Here is an 18,225-nt window from a genome sequence, read left to right on the forward strand (position 1 = left end):
CGTTGATTCTATTACTTATGACATTTCTTCATGTTATATTAGTTAAAAAAATGAAATTCAACATAAGTAAATGGAATAATTTAAAAGTTTAGTTAGTAATAATTTTGTTATTAAAAAATGTTACAATTATTGGTAAACTAATCTCTCTAATAATTGCCAAGCGCAATTGAAAAAAAAAATTTGAATTATTTTTATTACTCTCTCCTTTGAGACATTAATTTATATTTTGTGTTGATTATAAAGTAATGAGTCAGGTTTCTTTTTTATACTCAGACTATTAGCCTCGTTCGATTAATTAGTCACGAGACAAGAACAATACTAAAGTAACCATTATCGCTAACTATAAAATGAATGGAAAAAAAGAAATGGTCGATGCTGAAAAGATCGGCTTTCTTCTTTAGAATTGCTCAATCCTATAAATTACTAGTATTAGTATTCGCAAGAAATTGTATGCGTGATAATCCTACGAATTATGAGTTTCTATTCATAAACATTTATTGTTACAAAAACTGACGAGGTTTGCACTAAGACTCGCAGCGGCATCTGCGAGAAAAGACGCAACGCAGCAAAAAGATTGTTCTTTACAGTTATAGTGAGATCAGGCAAGAGGAGAAGGTGAGAAATCCGAGCATGGTGGGAGCGACACAAGATGCCTCTAAGAGAGGGAAGAGCGGTGCCACCTCGTGGTGACGACGACTTTTCTGTTGTCCATCTCCTTGCAGGAGAGGAGACTTCCTTTTGCATATCGAGAGAGAGAGAGAGAGAGAGAGAGAGAACTAACGGCGAACGCAAATCCATGTTGAAAGAAAAAGAACTCAATCTCCTGTGCACGCTTTCTAAGTCGCATTTACTTTTCAAGAGGATGCTTTTCGTCAAACTAATAAAAAATAAGAATGTTGATGCTAATTTATGCTGATAATTATATTATGTTCTGATAAGATCTTTCGTAACCAAAATTTTTGGAAGAAAGTAAAAGTGATAAAAATGATAAATCAACTCTTTCTGTTAATTTTCATTTAAATTAATGTAAAAATTATGTTAGACAATTGATCTAATGCGTTATATTCTCTTGAATGTCCCATAATAATACAGAATTAATATACAGAAAGAGCTACAAAATCCTTCAATAAATAATTAAAGCGTCTATATAGGTACGAATATAAAGAACGATTCTCAAAAATGTTTTCAATATTTATCAAAACAATTTAGAAATTTAAAGATATCTCTGTCAGTAAAAACTTTCCACGAGAATTAGCCGACATCCTTCCAAAAATCACTGGTAAACTGGAGCATAGCGGAATAAGCCGGTAGGATATGACGGTGTCGGGAGTAGGACAAACGCGCGAGGAAAGGCAAAAGGACGAGAGATTCGAGAAAAGTCTCTCCGATGGGCAGAGCGCCGAAGAATCGTATCCCTACCTCGACATTTATCGTACGAGAACAGGTGGGCTCTCGGCGATTTACTCGAGAGCGATGAGAGAGTCCCGGTCCGTCGCTTCCTGCGCTCGCATCGGCCTCCTCCGAGAGAGAATCGTGCTGATGCGAGTTCGTTGGCCGACCGTCACCCGCGCGCGCCCGTTTTCGCGATCGCTCACGCGCTCGCTGTTCTCTGAAAGCTGAGCGTGAATTCTGGAAACCGGATCGGAAAAGGGTACCTGGACCCGACTAGCGGCTAATGCCGGTTCGATCCCGCTTCGTCGATCGAAAAGGTAAAAACCTGATGCACTCGCAGTTCGAGAAATCGACCCGCGTCACCCGGCCAGCCAGCCGGCAGGTGCTAACTCGCGCGTGACTCCGGTGTTAGCTTCGAGTCACAGTCGCACGATTGCTCGCGTAGGCCGAACGTGCTGGCCAAACTGACGAGAGTCAATGAAAAATAGAGACTGTGTGTTAGAAAATTTCCAAGATTTCGGACGTTTCTTCTGCAGAGCAGTTTTAAAATCTGGATACCAGAAGATATCCTGAGAATTTTTTCCAAATGGAACATTTTGGATGGAATAGAAGATAATCTTATTGTTAGATCAATTGCAAGAGATCCAGGAGATTCTGAGAATATTTTTTTAAGTATGGCTAATGCGATCAGAAGTGACCGTAAAGATTTAACAAAGTTCTAGATATTCCTTGAAAGATAAAAAGTCAGCATACATAAATGTGAGAAAATTCAGTTTTTGAAATTTGAATCTTAAAAAAATTAATAAGTTTAAACATTTATTTGAGATTCAAGAAGGAGATCAAGAGTGGCTATAACAGCTTAGAAATTCCCGACGGCTATTTTTGAAAGAATCTGGATCTAGAGGATTTATCTGCGAGGAAGATCAGCAATTTGAAAGACTGACACGAAGCGGAAGTACCGTTGTCTCTCCGATCATTCTGGGGATTCGCGAATGAACGGCCTTGACGGCACGAGTCTCGGCGAGTCTCGATCTGGTCCAAACTAGGACACCGGATCGTCTATTCCGATAAATGTATGGAAATCTTCTTCTTCTTCTTCTTCTTCTTCTCCTGGAGTAAATTTCCTCGAGCAACAAACGGTCGATCTGAGACTTTTCGTTTCCGGCATTATACATAGCAGCGGTGAAATCCGGTTTTGCATGGGTGTATACGTAAGTGAACCGTAATCCATAAGTACCGTAATATCATGAGCACATTATCCCCTTTCTCCATGTTCATAAGAAGCAACGTTCAGCGTTGATAAATTCTCTTTGTAACCCACAGTGTGACTTTGTGGCTTTGAAATAATATTATACATCATTTCATATTAACATTAAATAAATAGAGTTATGCGAAAAATACACGGAAATATTTTGCATAAAGCTTCTGCATATTTTTCTAAATATACGTTTTTTTAGAGAACATATATTTTAGACTAGATACACACATATTTATGAAAATTCGGAATAGAAGAATTCAATTTGTTCAATTGATATAACTTAATAAATGATAATTTTTTTTTTTAAGTTTGGAATTATTGTAAAGTATAAAATTTAATTCGCCGAATTATCTTGAAGATCAATTCTAACGCTAGCGTCAAATTTCTCGACGGTGACTTGAAAGTTCCTTGTAAAATCCGTTCGCTGTAACGGAGAACTGCGGTTTCTATCGTACGATCCGGTTTTGCGTGCAAATCTAATAGCAGCTACTTTTCACTTCCACAAACGGCACGCACATTCATGCGTATTTATTATAAATACATACTCAGGTGCAAAAAAATGGTTTACTGAAATAAAAAGTTGCACAAAAACAATATTCAAAATAATTACAAGTAAATGGCAGATCGATCATTACAATTTATTTCAATAATTCAGCGATATTTATATTCTCGCACAAATTAAGCGACACTTTTAACGTACATTTTATTTCATATTTTGCTAAGATAGCATGCAACATATAATTATATTCGCGCGCGTATTTAATTTTCCTTAAACTTAAAATATCAGATGTGGGGACAAGTCACATATTTAACACAAAATATATTGTCATAAAAGTATACAAGATGTAAAATACAGGATAAAAGATATATCATGTACATCACGCACTTTCTCCGAATTCTAGATCGTTTGTCAAACTTGAAAACGATTTTTAGTGAAAGTTTAGCCGATAGCGAACTTTTTTTGTATTTGATAGAAAATATCATCGAGTTATTCGTTTACGGTGATTGAAAAGGAATCGCGGCAATATCGCGAATCGCATTTATAATAGCGTGGAATCGCGCGACCTTGTGTAGATCAGTACCATACCTAGATCCTTCTCCGCGTATCGCCTTGAACGTCGAACGTCAAATACGCTTGTAAAAATAAAAGAGACTCTACGATATGCAATTCACAGCCAATAACGAAATTAATGCGCTTTTAAAAGCTTTCAAAAGATATAATACAAAGAAATATTTATGACTGGTCAAACAGATAATTATAAAAATATTCTAACTGAAAAATGTAATAAGTCTAATTTGCATCCTTTTTACATCAATTGTCGTTTTATTATGTTTATTATTTATTTTAAAAGAGCGACTTTTATTTCTATATCCAATTATACATTTTTTTGATACTTTTAAACATTTGTGAACAATCTATTTGCGGCAGTTCATCTATTGATATTAATGATAAGCATAATAGAAATTAAAACTTATAATATTAGATTATTTTCAAGTGAAATTATAAAAAGATAGTTTTTGTCTACTTTCTCAAGACCGATACATTTGATTTGGTGCGTGTCTGAAATCACCGATCCGATAATAAAAATGTAACGATAGTTTCATCCGTGGCTTTCTAATATTCATCATTGCCCACACACGAACTCACCTACTTCGCAATGATTTAAATTATATTGACGATAAATGTATAAAACAGAAGGATTTCCCACCTAAATTAATCGGAAACAAGAAAGGCGCGTCAAGCATTAATTCATAATTACGGTAAATAATAAACCGATGATCAAAGCTAATACGTTAGCGGCACTTTAATCGACGTCTACATCTTCGCTTAAACATAAGTCTGAAAAATTTATTATAATTGGCAGATACCTCAATAATAAACCAAAAAATTTTTGATTTAAATCTCTAGAAGGTTATAGTTTTATTTTTCTCACATTATAAATTCTATTCAAATTCTATTCTTTAATTCTGCGTAGGAACGAATTTATCTTTTTTTTTTCCTTTTTCGCTTTATCGTCCTTCACCCGGTTGAGCGAAAAGCGTATCGTTGGCGCATAACGCAACGGGATACACGTCACAAGGGAAAGGACTCGCGTGGACGGACATTTTTTTCCGTGGTAGTGCCCATCACGGATCGGTGACATCGCCCTGTCACGACTATTTGTCACAATCTGCGTCACGATATACTTTCGTACCTACGTTCGTAAAGAGCCAAATGGTATCTTGTCTCACGCGACGCTCTGATCAAGAAGCCATAAAAATGCAGCAGACTCTAAAATCATACTTGTATTTTGTCTCGACAATTTAAAATAAGAGTAGAACAAAAAAAAATAATTTCTTCGAGTCAGAAGAAGAATTCAGGTTTAAAAAAAAGATCTGTTTCTTGGAAAAAGATGAATTTTGATGAATTTATGGTACAAAACACTTTGCGATCGACAAAACAGTAAATATGAGATGTTGGTTGACCCATATTTAGAGAGATATTTAAATACTGAGGGATCTCTCATAGTGCGAATTTCTCTTCTCGGTTGGATCGGAAATCAGAATATATATATATATATATATCTATATGTACGCGGTCGTCTAAGTACCACTTTCCCGCTATAATTAAGTGATACGAGATTTGTCACTTTGATTGCAATACTATAGAGACGAATTTCCTCTTACGCGATCGCGCGCTTCTCTTTCCTTTCCTTCTTTCGTCACGCAACCCAATTACACCACGGGTTAAACATACAAATTTACATAACAACATAAGTGTGACGTACAAGTCCGCGATGTTAAGATGCTCGGACATAAGTTTAAACTAATATTCTATAATCATTCATTCAGCTTTTCTGTCGAATATTTCTTTAAACGATATATTAATATCGTAAGTTTTATAAATGGAAGATGGTGTTAATTCTAGACAGATAATATCATAAATATATAATAAATATTAATTAAATAATAAATAATGAAAATATTACTAATATAACAGTTGTGCTAAAAAAAAATATATATATATATTTAATAATGCGTGTTATTTTTAATCAATGTTACATTTAACTTCTAATTTTTCGATCAATAATAAATTAGTTTTATTCGCCTCCCACAAAAAAAACGCTCCGTAATATATTATAGAAAGATTACCCTTCGGGTAATTAAACTTTGTCGACTTAATCGAACCGCGCGAGTGCGGAATCTCGTGCTATATCGACACGTAGTTTCACTTCGATGAAAGAACGACTGGGAAGTGGCGGTGCGCGATTTCCACGTACACGAATTACGCGAAAAAGGAGTTACGAGCCCGGTGGCTTATCGTATAATCTAATTAACGCGCCAGCGGTCTAACGCGAAACGCTATAAATCCGACTTTCCGACTGGCAACATGCGAGAGTAAAATTTTCGCCACGATTTTATTAAAGCATGCGACACGCGTCGTATTCTGGAACGTACATATCTAGCTTGTTCCCGTTTTACTGCCGATCGGAGTGATCGATAAGAAAATATCGACATTCGCTACTCCTTCGTACAAATGATTAAATTCGTTTTACATTGCTTATTTTCCGTTGTGTCAAAGCCAATGCGGAACAAAGTATTTAAATCGATATTACGCGAAATTTACCGATTATAATTGCCGCTTTCCTTTTATAACTTTGTTAATCTATCACCGAAACGCTTTGGTTGCATTACATCGTTTATCGTTAAATACTTATATTTATTTGAGTTTATTTAGTGAAATCAAGAATCGATAGTAGAAATGTGTTTCTTGATAAGCCCATAGAAATTAATATGTAAAAAAAATATATAAAAAATTTGATTATTTAAATCGTTTCCTATTATTAAAAAAAAAAACTGTACAAAATAGAAAGAAAAAGAGAAAATCGAAATTAATAATAAATATAGATATACAAAAAAATAATAAAGAATGATAAAAACTTTGAATCAAGGAAAAAACTTAATTTCTCTCTATTGTTTCGGACTATTCTATTAACTATTCCATAATAGTTCGGTGAAGAAGGATATAAATTTCTGACGTAAAGATCCTTCCCCGCGTAAAAATTGCATAGGAATATTTAATCACATTCTGCACGCTTCTACTTTCGCCTTATTACAAGCCGCTTACATATGCAAGGTCTCCAAATAATTGCATTCTCTCGTAACAATAACGATGTTCTCGCGACGTTCGCCGAATCATCGGAGTTTTTCTTCTTCTCTCATGAAGTAAACTCTTCTGGCAAACACAAACGAGGTCAGTCACACAGACATTTGCGCAACCGTAGGTAATCGCTGTTGAGCAACGTGTATTATCGCGAGTTCGACAAATGCAATCTTTCTCTCTGAATTGAGATACGTTGAAATACACTAAAGAGATAAAAGAAAAAATAGGAAAGAAACAGAGAGTACAAGTGTCGCTGTTAGTCACGTAATAAGAAAGGATCGATTGCTTCCGCAGACAGATTCTCCACTTGAGATTAAAATCATTTTCGTTTCGCCAATCATTGACGAATAGTTCTAATCATTTTCCGTTTGTCCCGACATGCAGCAGGAAACCGGCAAGCCTCCTCCCCCTAATGTTACCCCGAAAATGGCCAGGGATCGAGCCGGGTCGGACCACTCGGGTCACATGAGCGACACCACCACGTGCAGCTGTGTCACGAGCTCCATCGAAAAGGCAAGTATAGATTTTATGCATCCAAATAATTTTATTATAATTGATGATTATCGAAAAAAAATATAAAATTTTCAAATTCATCTCCTTTAAAATAAAGTTATCAGATACCACTGGATATTTCCGCTAATAAGAAATTTGTCTTTATCAGGATGTTAGGGCAGGATTCGTTTCATGATTGTATATACAAATTTAGAATTCTCTTAATTTTATTTTTATTTATCTCGCGGAATTTATTACAAAATACATATACTCAAACGTGATTATTTCACCAGGTTTTAAAATTTACAAAAAAAAAAACGTGTTGCAGTGCTCGCTACGAGGCTGCAGGGTGTTCCAAGAACCGTTCTTCCTGCATCCGCCAGGTTCTCGGCCGCGAGACGGCATCTACATAAACCCTATGAGCGCGTATATTGGCGAGCCGCCCAGACCCAAGGACACTGGTGAGTCTTTCTACCTTCACAGCCCGCACGATCTCGTTTACACCAGGATCACGCGGTTGTTCGGCGACGCCGAGAAGCCGCGGAACGACGTCGCGGCGGATCAACGTCATGCGGCAGAGAGGAAAGACGATACTCTGACTGGTAAGTAGCACGTCCCAGATACTTCATCGCTACGTTATAATCCGCGATACATACGGTGTCCAGGAAGTATGCTCAGTGTTAACGAAAGTGAAAAAGCATCGCAGAGTGATGATTATTCGAATTTATTATTATATATAATCATCGGTTTTATATTTATTATTAATTCTTAGATATAAACAACAGTGATTAGTCTTAGCAAGATCTTAGCTATTATAATTATAAAAAAATAAAGTTCAAAGATATTTTTTGATAAAATATTGCGCGATTCGAATATAAAGAAAGATGAATCCGTCGATCGAATTATTTATAGATGAAATAAATTAAGGCAGTATTTCTGGCGCACTCTATGCGCTCTGTTGACTCTCGACAACTGCATGGCTCCAGAATGACCTCAATTCGCATCCAATGTTCGGCATTGTCGATCTCTCTATCTCTCTTTTCTTTGTCCCCGATGATATTTACAAAGTATCGCATTCGATTAAGCGAAGCTGAAGTCATTTGCCTTCGTTGCTTCCCCAATAATGTATTGATTGATCGAATTTCTAAGAAGTTAGGATTTCTCTCTCATTGGCAAATATTATTCAATAATTAAATATATATATAAAAAATGTATAAAAATATATTTAAAAAAAAATCACGCGCGTAAATCGACTATTCACGGCACGCCCCGTGTATATGAGAACTTAACTCGTAATTATCTTTTCCCATTCATTTTACTTTGCGAGCGATAACTTTGATCGCGAGTTTTACGAGCGACGTATGATTAATGTGCGCAAAATTTCGCGGGATTTGTCTCGGGAAAAGAGAGAAGAGGAGATACTTGAATAATTATCGAGGGAGCGAAAAAAGCTACGCGCGTCGCGAACTACACGCACGCTTCGCGAAACCGGGTTAAAGACTCGCGCGCGATTTACCGCGGATACCGTTAAGCCGGTTACAGTGCAGTGGCTCTTAATAAGTAAGAGTAATAAGAAGTGCGATCGACGGATTGATCGAGGCAAGTCCCAGCATCGCTAAATGCACAAAAGTAATTAAAGAGAAATTGGAATTAATTTTTATAGAAATTAAAATTACATCTTTATGAAATAATCGATCGATTGGCGACCTTTATCGCATCGAGCTTTGCGCAAAAACACAATTTCTGCAAAACTTTTCGAATAATGATGTTTCGCATGAGAAGCGACAGCATACCTCGTCGTTTTACGTTTTCTCGTGCGTATATTCCGAGCGAGGCTTTGGCTTTCAGTGAAAGTGGACGTGCACATCAACAACAACGGATTCGTTGGCAGGCCGCATCCCAGTAACGGACACACGGCCCGCTCCGAGCTCGCAAGAGAGCCCTCGGAACACGCTTACGAGCAGATCTGCGTGAGACAAGAGGAAACGGGTGGCGTGAGCTCGTCGTCGCGCAAAAAGCTGGCGGACAATGCCTCCGACAGCAGGTAACACAGATTATGAGGGCGAGATTCATCGTAAACAAAGTCAAATCACAGAGTATTCGATTCAATATCAGCTCATTTAAGATTAAGAAAATTAATCTAAATTTAATTTTCTCAATTATGAAATTAATTTTCTGAAAAAGAGATCTTCCGAATGATTGTCAAAGATACGGTACAGATAAAATACGAAAGAAATCGTTTAGAAAGAATAAGAAAAAGATTGTCTTACAAGAATTATTACACATAAAAATTTATCTGACACAGCGAACATACTTTGTAGCATGAATATAATGTTATTAACATCGTTCTCAATATCGAATCACGCGCATGCAAAGAGAATATTTAATGACAGCGTAGCATAACAAAAATTATATCGGCGACTACAAAGCCACGAAGGTAAATAATACCGATGCAGTAGTATCAACATCTAAAAACGACACGTAACAGTATTACGAAATCAAGATTGTGAATATGTATATGACTTCTTAGTTAGAAAGAGATGATCATTCGCAAGCAACGCGAATAGAGAGCGGCGATTTTTCGATTCGTCATTTTTCACGCTCATCGTTTATCTACCATATATTGTAGATAAGCAGTCGAATGAGATTGCGGGTGGATATTAAATTTAATCGCCGGATATTTCTTATAATCGCGAGCACGCGAAACATCGATAGATTTCGTCTCTGACATTTCAGCCGTTCCCGAAAAACCGACAGGCGATACAGTCGATCCAGCAGCGCCAGCGAATCCTCCAACATAAGCAGCGAGATCCACGGCTTGTCTTCGACGACATCCACCCCGTCTTTATCGCGACACAGCAGTAACGAACGAATCGTCAAGCCAGGAATGAAAACAAATGGGGAAGCGTCTCATGGTACGTCGAAAATTGAAAGTAGCCGAAGGATAATACAATGACAAAAATGATGATGTTTTTAAAAAAAACGAGAAAGTGAAACTTTCTTCGACTTTTACAATCTTTTTGCCATCTATTAAAAAATGTAAAGTGAAAGACGTATTCGTTCATTATGTGTCGTATTCGGAGAAAGTATATCGAGAAATCGATATCAATATTAATTTAAAAATAAAAATACATTGAAAAAAAATGGTAATTATAGTTAACATTATGATCACTACCTTGTAGAGCTCTGAATCGATCGAAGAAACGAACGATTGTGATTAATCATCTCTGTTCTCGATTCGCAGAGAGGAAGGACTTGTCCAGCGTGCAAGCGGAAAGTGAAAAGGAAATACGTGTGAATGGCGGACCTAGGTAAGTAGGGCGGATCGATACCGGATTGGGATTTAACTTTGGCCGCGTCATTTAGAGAAGAAGGGAAGATCGATCGAGTCGCTCGCCATCATTTGGCGCGACTCCACTCACTTCGTCCTTTGACTTTTCTGACTCTTTCGTCTTGAGACATCGCGCGGATGAAATATCCCGTGTCACGCGCATACAGAGGATAACCGCTTTTTTACCACATAACTGTTTCCGGTTACAAACGCACCGACACAACGAAACGGATGTGAATAATCGCGATGACGAAACATGCGGGTGATCTAGCGGGCTATTAAATGGATCAATATCAACCTAAAAAGATTTGGATTAAAAAATACTCTCTCTCAAAGAAAAAGGATTGCCATCGAAACGAAATAAAAAAACACCCCCGTCATTTTTTTTTTATCTATCGCTTTAACCGCTTTCCATGTTTTGCATTTCTTTATTTATTTTTTATCTTTATTTATTATCTCGTTGCCTGTTATTAAGTGCACGTATCTATTACTTTAATTGTTCTTACCTTTACGTGCTTTTATAAAGATGACAAAGTTTAATCAAATTCTCATTCATTTGTTCTATTTTTCGCAAACATTGTATTAATACCAAGAGATCTTTGTTTTCTAGTCTCTCAAAACCACCGCCACCGCCCCCGCCACCGCCGCCGGATGATGACGTGGTGGTCGTTCTAGTAAACGCTAAACCGAATATAGATATAAACGCTGACAAGAAAGACGCGCGAGGGAGCAGCCAGGATGGAAGGAGCGAGTCCTCCGGTAAGGAATCGTACTTTAGTTTCTCTACAGAGTCTACAATTCTTTAGCTGCCTTGCACAAATACCGCGTGAAAGTTGCAGCTTGATTTTAAACACGTTAATAACTTGACATTTCCATGCATGTTTATTGCGAAAAAAAAAAAACGCATTCGATTCAAGTCAAACGTTTTGCCTAACGAAAGATTTGCAATCGAAAGAGAACGCGTTACTTCCGGAATATCTTTATAAACGCGATCGCATTTATCGATAATTTAAAAACTAACGGTTATGAAGATTTTTTTTTTTTTTTTTTTTTTTTTTTTTTTTTTTTTTTTTTTTTTTTAAATAATTCCGAGGCATTAAAAGAACGCATCAACTGTTTCACCTTATTCGCAATAATCGCGAACGGATTCTCGTACTAAGCGAAAAGAATATATTGTAGTTCCTGCCGAAAGCTCATCTCGAGAAATCACGTCGCGCATGAACAGTTTTATTGCCAATCGGTAGTTTAATGACTACCGGTCGAAGGCAACCGTACTCAAATCACTTCCTCGACAGGTTCTACTTAATGAATTCATTCGTTATAATAACTGTTATTCGCAGAATACATTGTCGAGTTTAGAGTCTGTCATCGATAATAACATCTCCGGAAATTTAATAATCCTCGCTAATTAATAAATTTTTATCAGAGAGAGAAGATCGATTCTCCGAAGTCGTCGAGGCAACTATCGGGCTACCAGGAAACCGCGCGTGCGTTATATAAAAATTTATAATCTACGCTGAATTACCGTGTTTTTATCACGGCGTTAATCACCCGATGATCGGCCGGCCGTGTTGCCTCGCGCGAATTACGCTTACATTTTCGGCGCGTTCCTCCCGATACGCTTCGATGCATTCATGTGACGTCATCGAGCGAGCAATTAACGCGAATCGAATAAAGCAGCGATTACAGTTAGATTCGGGCGAAAATTAATTCGCCCGATGTTTATCTGCGGCTCTAATTAGACCGGCTTGCGATTTGGCGCTGGCGAGGCCCCGTCCCGTCGATCTCGATTTGGGATCGCGCTGCGCCCCCATACTTCGCCGATTAATTAAACTGTTAGCGGATCACGCTTTAGCGCCGAGATAGTCGGCTCACTTACTAGACCATGGCGCTCATCGGGCATATAATATACTTACCTAGATTTCACTTGCCCGCGTCGGTAACGACCATCCCATCCAATGCTAGAGGATATAACGAGGACCCAATCTGCCCCTCTCCTTTTACTTACCCGTCTACCTCCTTTACCTCTTACACCCTATCGCTCTTTCTCTATCTCTCTTCCGCGTCTGTCTCTCTTTCTCTAATATCGCCGGTCTCGGAACAGCGACCAACAAGTCCGACGTATCATCCTGTGGCGAGCATCAGCAGCAGCCGGAAGTGCCGCCTCTCGCCAGTGCGCCGGTGGATGCGGACGAAATTAAAGCGAACCAGGCGTCCCACCTGGTAAACAGGCACATGGTATTGCCGTTCATACCGCCCAAGTTCGCCAACGCGGACTCCAACACCCTGCTGAAACCGTCCGAGTATCTCAAAAGTATCTGCAAGACGACGTCTAAGAACAGTCTGTCGAAGGCGAGGTCAGTGATCTTTTCTGTCATATATAGAACGGTGTTTACTTCCGCTTGTTTCGTAATCTTTTGCGTGTAAGTTGCTCCGAGAAACCGCCAAGATTACATCTCGTTGTTTTAATAATTAAGTCGATTTCTCTCAAAATCGTAATTTGAATATTCAACGTATAGTGTACTTTTAGAAGATGTATACACAACATTGTTTTATGTGTGATTCAAATAAACGAAAAACAATGTAATTATAGTGTTAGCCATTTCGATTTGCTGCTCTTAAATTGGTGATTTTTAAATCTTTGACTCAAGCGGTTTCACTGCTTCATTCCATAGTATTGAGAAAAATCTAATATCGTTATTTATCGTTAGTAATTATGATTTATTAATTCAATTTTCGTATATTTAAAAAACAAATTTTATTTCACGGCTGAGAGGTGCCATGAATTAAAGTTTTTTCAGCTAGAATAAAAACGTAAACTCGCGTGCGCGTTTAATTTTCTGACAACATACAAGATGATATATACAAGAACATAAAACATGAATTATAATTAATGTTCTTTCTCAGAGGAATTATTTTTTGCTTATTAAAACCAAAGCAATATCTTTTCGATATCTATGATATTAATATATTTAAAATCTATCTATATTAATATATATCGTATAATAATGTCATGGAGTAAAATAAATTCAAATTTTTAAGTTTTTCTCTTTCATTTATCTTATCCAAATGAAAACGGATTTATATTTTCGAGCAGCGTTATTTTCAAATTTTCTACTCGCATGACAATGCGAAAATCGCGCTCGCAGGTCAGTGGACAACTTGGACATTCAGAGTCGGAATACGGAGCCGCGTGAGGAGGAGGAGGAAGAGGCGGACGAGGAGGAAGGAACGCGAAGGAGCAACGAGGAGGTCAAGGGGTCTCCTACGGGTCCCCCGCCACCACCGTTGTCTCCTTTGCAGCAGAGAGCACGAGGTGCGAATCAAGGTCCGAATTCCGCCAGTGTCGGCAACGAGACCGAAACCTCCAAGACTCCGCAACCCTTAGCCACGATCAGCATCCAGGACCTCACGAGCATCCAGCTACGACGGACAAGCACGAAGATGAACGCTACCAAGACGTTCTCCGCACCGCCACCGCGCAGCGTGTCTATGACTAACGGTAAGTTAGTCCGCGCGACACACATGTACACATAATTTAATGCTTTAACGACATGCGAGATTTTCACCTCGTATTCAAGAGCTATATTCTATATTACATTAGCAACATTTATATCTCAGCATTTCGATTATTTTACATATAATATATATTCCCTATTTAAAGATAAAAATATATTTATACAATAACTATGTATATAACAAATCCTTAAATTTTGAAAAATTTATAAAATTTCATTATTTTCTTGCAAAATTCTTGTAAAATTCGAAAATTTAAGATACAAATAAATTAACAAATAAAAAATGAAATTGTCCAGTTTCGGAGCCGTTCTTCGTGCAAAAAACGGATCTAATCGCCGAATTGAAGCGTACCAAGGACATACCTGGTATCAAAAAACTAAAGGTGGAAAGAGCACAAGTCGAAAAGACTCAGGAGCAGAATCTCATGTCGGAAATCAGCAAAGCGTTTAACGTCACAAAGTTCGTTGATCAAGTAAGTATTTTACTTTACATTTTTTAAAAAGACATATATATATATATATATACATATTACCTTCCCTCCCTCTCCCATGTAAAAGAAATGCAAGATGTCTATTCTTCTAGATGTTTGTTTAATTTTTTTTCAGAAGGGAGAGTGTTTTTTTTTACAGTTCGATTAACAATTCCGAATCGTCGATTATTTTCATATAATATTTTTGTAGATTCCAGAGAAGGACAGTTCGGGAAATATGATACCAATCTGGAAGCGGCAAATGCTGGCCCGAAAAGCCGCCGAACGAGCGAAGAAGGAACTCGAGGAGCAAATAGCGCGAGAGAACGAAGAGAGGCGGCAAAAAGCGATTCCGCCGTGGAAACGACAGCTTCTTGCCAAGAAGGATAACGAGGAAAAGAGGTATAAAAATTAATTAAATTTGTATCATCAACTAGTGTGATATAATTGTATAGCGATTAGAACAAGTCGAAATTAATTAAACTATTTCACAGCAATGCAAAACATTTTAAACTGCTCCCAATAAAATGGCATTCGATATTTTTCAGAAGAGATTTACTTACGTCATGTTAGTTTATATGGGATTTAGCCCTATCTGCTTTCAAAGTATATAGGGGGATTAAGTGCTTGAATTATCGCAAGTATTACAATTGCCCCTTGTTGCAATTGACCTTAAGTTCCTCTGCCTCGTGTTACATGAAAAATTACGTAATGTACGCCGTGATATTATATGCGTAAATTAAAAGATTGGCCAGTCGAATCTGTCGAGCAATATCTTTGTCCATATGGAAAGATACGTCATTATCCGATGACACACATACATTATTCAAAACATTTTGAGCTTTTCAAGTTTCGAGCAAAATAGGAATATCAAGAATTTCTATATCGTACAATATTTTTTATACATTCTTTTCATGTTTTATTTTTTGTTATGTTTTTCATTATATGATTTTATTTCAACAATTTTATTTTACCCTTTATTTTAATAATTTATAATATATATTAACGTAAAAAATTTTCAAGTATCATGTTATTGGTTACAGACTGAACCAGACACAGCCGTCCGCGTCGACGTCGAAGCTGGAGGCAACAACGACGAATCCGAAGAGGGATCCTTCACCGGTACCGATATCGTGCGTTTCTAAGAAGGAAGAGAAATCCGAGGTCGACGAGAAACGGGACGATCCCGTCCAGAACGATTCCGACGACGGTCAAATTATACCTTGGCGGGCTCAATTAAGGAAGACTAATAGCAAGCTTAATATCCTTGATTAATCATCGAACGTTACGAACGTTTCTTTCGTTTTTTTTTTCTCTCAAAAAAACTCGCGTGATGTAAGTATTCTGCTAAAAATATTTGTTATTAAACGCGCATGTCTCGCATATTATGAAATCTGCCTGAAGTTAAGGAAACTTATGTGCAAAAAATAAATATGAAAGAGAGAGATTTTTCGCTAGTTGAGATATAAACGAACATACAGGATGATTCACGGAATTACACAAAATAGGAAGTGTGTTTGATATTCTCTGCAAGACTAGCACGTACTGATATAAATATTTTAAAAAGGAATTAAATAGATATTTTTATATACTCAATGTGTTTAGTATCATTGCAAGGACACGTCTTTGCAAATATTCTCACTCATAACTAATATTATAATTTTGATATATATTTTGAATTTATATCTTTTTTTACGGAAATTACCGAAGCATAGCGAAATTTAATGCATGTTTGTAAAGAGCAAGATTGTAAGAGAGAGAGAGGTTCAGAGAAAGAATCTCCCGCAAGACATTTCCCTCAAATCGATGAAAAGAAAACAATTTTTGAAAATACGTTTATTGAATAAGCTCACAAAAATTATTGCGCAAGCGTTCCATAAAATATAGATATCAAGAAAATACGGAAACTATATATGTAAAAAATTAATCATCGTGTTTTAAATTATGTAATACGAATTAAAAGCGATATATGTACATATGAATAAGTCTTATAATTTCGTTTGCATAATAAAGTTAAAAGCAAACTCTAAGTAATTAATTTTAAAATCCCATTCTTAAAAGTTGAAAAAAAATATTAAAACTCCCCGTTTTTGGTTTAGTTACTGTAATTTTATTTTTTCGGTTAAGGATCACTTTAATTCAACAAAAATTTCGTTCTTTCGTTACTTTAATTTTATTTTTCTGAATTTTATATATATACTTTTTAATTCGACAATCATTTCATTCAATACTTAAATGACAAAAAAAAGTTTGTGAAATTTCATGAAAAAGTAGGTATATTTGAGTCAAGAGACAGCTGGCAATTCTAGATCTGATTAATCATGTAAGAGAGAGAACATTAGCAGTAGAGCGATAAATACGGCTTGTAACTACAATGACAGTCATTAGAACGCAGAAGCTACAGATCAACGAATTAATACTGACATTGATTGATCTTTACGAAGTTACGATAATGCCGGGATGTTACAACATGTATGTTTCTGTGTGTGTTGTTCCAGACAACGATTATCTTCCGACACTTTGCAATGATTAATCTTTATCTCTTTGTGAAGTAACGGAGCAAGGAACGATTACGAGATATTTTAAGAGAGTGGAATTATACTAACTCCTTAACTTTTGGATATTTGCGAATCCACAACTATACGCGAGAAATTATTTAGCAACTAATAATTTTACATATATAATATCTGTCTAATTAATAACTTATTGAAACTATATTATATTTACACACACACACACACACACACACACACACACACACACACACACACACACACATATATATATATATATACTATTTGATAAGAAAAATAAACGAAAAACAAAAGGAATAAGTATTTTTAAATTGGATAATATTTATCTTTCAACATAATCTGATTTTAGCTTGACACACGCATGCACACGCACACAGAGCCCAATGATGTTCATGGAGCATTATATTATTTTTATAGAATAATTTGTTTGAACTAAATAAACTCTTTAAAATAGCCAAAATAGCATGGATGATTTCACTGTTGCCAGACAAGTTCTTTCCTCCGAGCAAAATACACAAATTGAGTTTCAAATTGCTACTGCATCCGGCCTACTTGTCAAATTTGGCCTATTACGAGTTCCATCTATTCCCAAACCTAAAGAAATGTCTCATCGATGTTGTCAAAATGATGAATGGTTATCTTGAAAAGCTCGTTTAGCTCGAACAAATTGTTTTATAAAAATGATATAAAGGCCTTCGAACATCGTTGCGTTAAACATGCGTAAATGTGTATTGTATGTATGTCAAATTAATAAGAGAAGATTATGTTGAAAAGTAAATATTATTCAATCTAAATGTTGTTTTTCTCTTGTTGTTTACCTTACTTATTAAATAATGCACACATATATGTATATGTGTATGTATATGCGTGTACTTTACTATTATCTTTCACGCGTTATTAGTTATTTAAATAAATTGTTTAAAAAAGATTTATAAAGATTTAAATAGCAAAAGAACATTTTTCATAAATTTCAAGTGTGTGCATAAAGAGAAAACACAATATACTTATAGTTTTTCTAAAAATTATTTAGAAAATGAATGTGTGTAGATCTGAGAGACAAAAAAAAATAAAACACCACAAGAATTT

The 18,225-nt window shown here is 36.4% G+C and overlaps 1 protein-coding gene across 1 annotated transcript; it reads left to right on the top strand.

Annotated features, from left to right (window-relative positions):
• Positions 1–1,497: 1,497 nt before the first annotated feature.
• Positions 1,498–16,563, top strand: F (espin protein forked). The gene is made up of 12 exons (XM_070315558.1): positions 1,498–2,603; positions 7,179–7,307; positions 7,615–7,888; positions 9,135–9,330; positions 10,023–10,201; positions 10,531–10,597; positions 11,228–11,376; positions 12,722–12,974; positions 13,767–14,119; positions 14,433–14,608; positions 14,817–15,007; positions 15,649–16,563. Exons 1-12 carry the CDS (start codon positions 2,592–2,594, stop codon positions 15,878–15,880), a joined length of 2,211 nt encoding a protein of 736 aa, XP_070171659.1. The 5' UTR covers positions 1,498–2,591; the 3' UTR covers positions 15,881–16,563.
• The last annotated feature ends 1,662 nt before the right edge of the window (positions 16,564–18,225 follow it).

The sequence above is a fragment of the Polyergus mexicanus genome, unplaced genomic scaffold, assembly GCF_030449975.1.
Source record: "Polyergus mexicanus isolate NDT 795.1 unplaced genomic scaffold, iyPolMexi1.0 SCAF_2, whole genome shotgun sequence".
NCBI classification, from domain to species: Eukaryota; Metazoa; Arthropoda; class Insecta; order Hymenoptera; family Formicidae; genus Polyergus; species Polyergus mexicanus.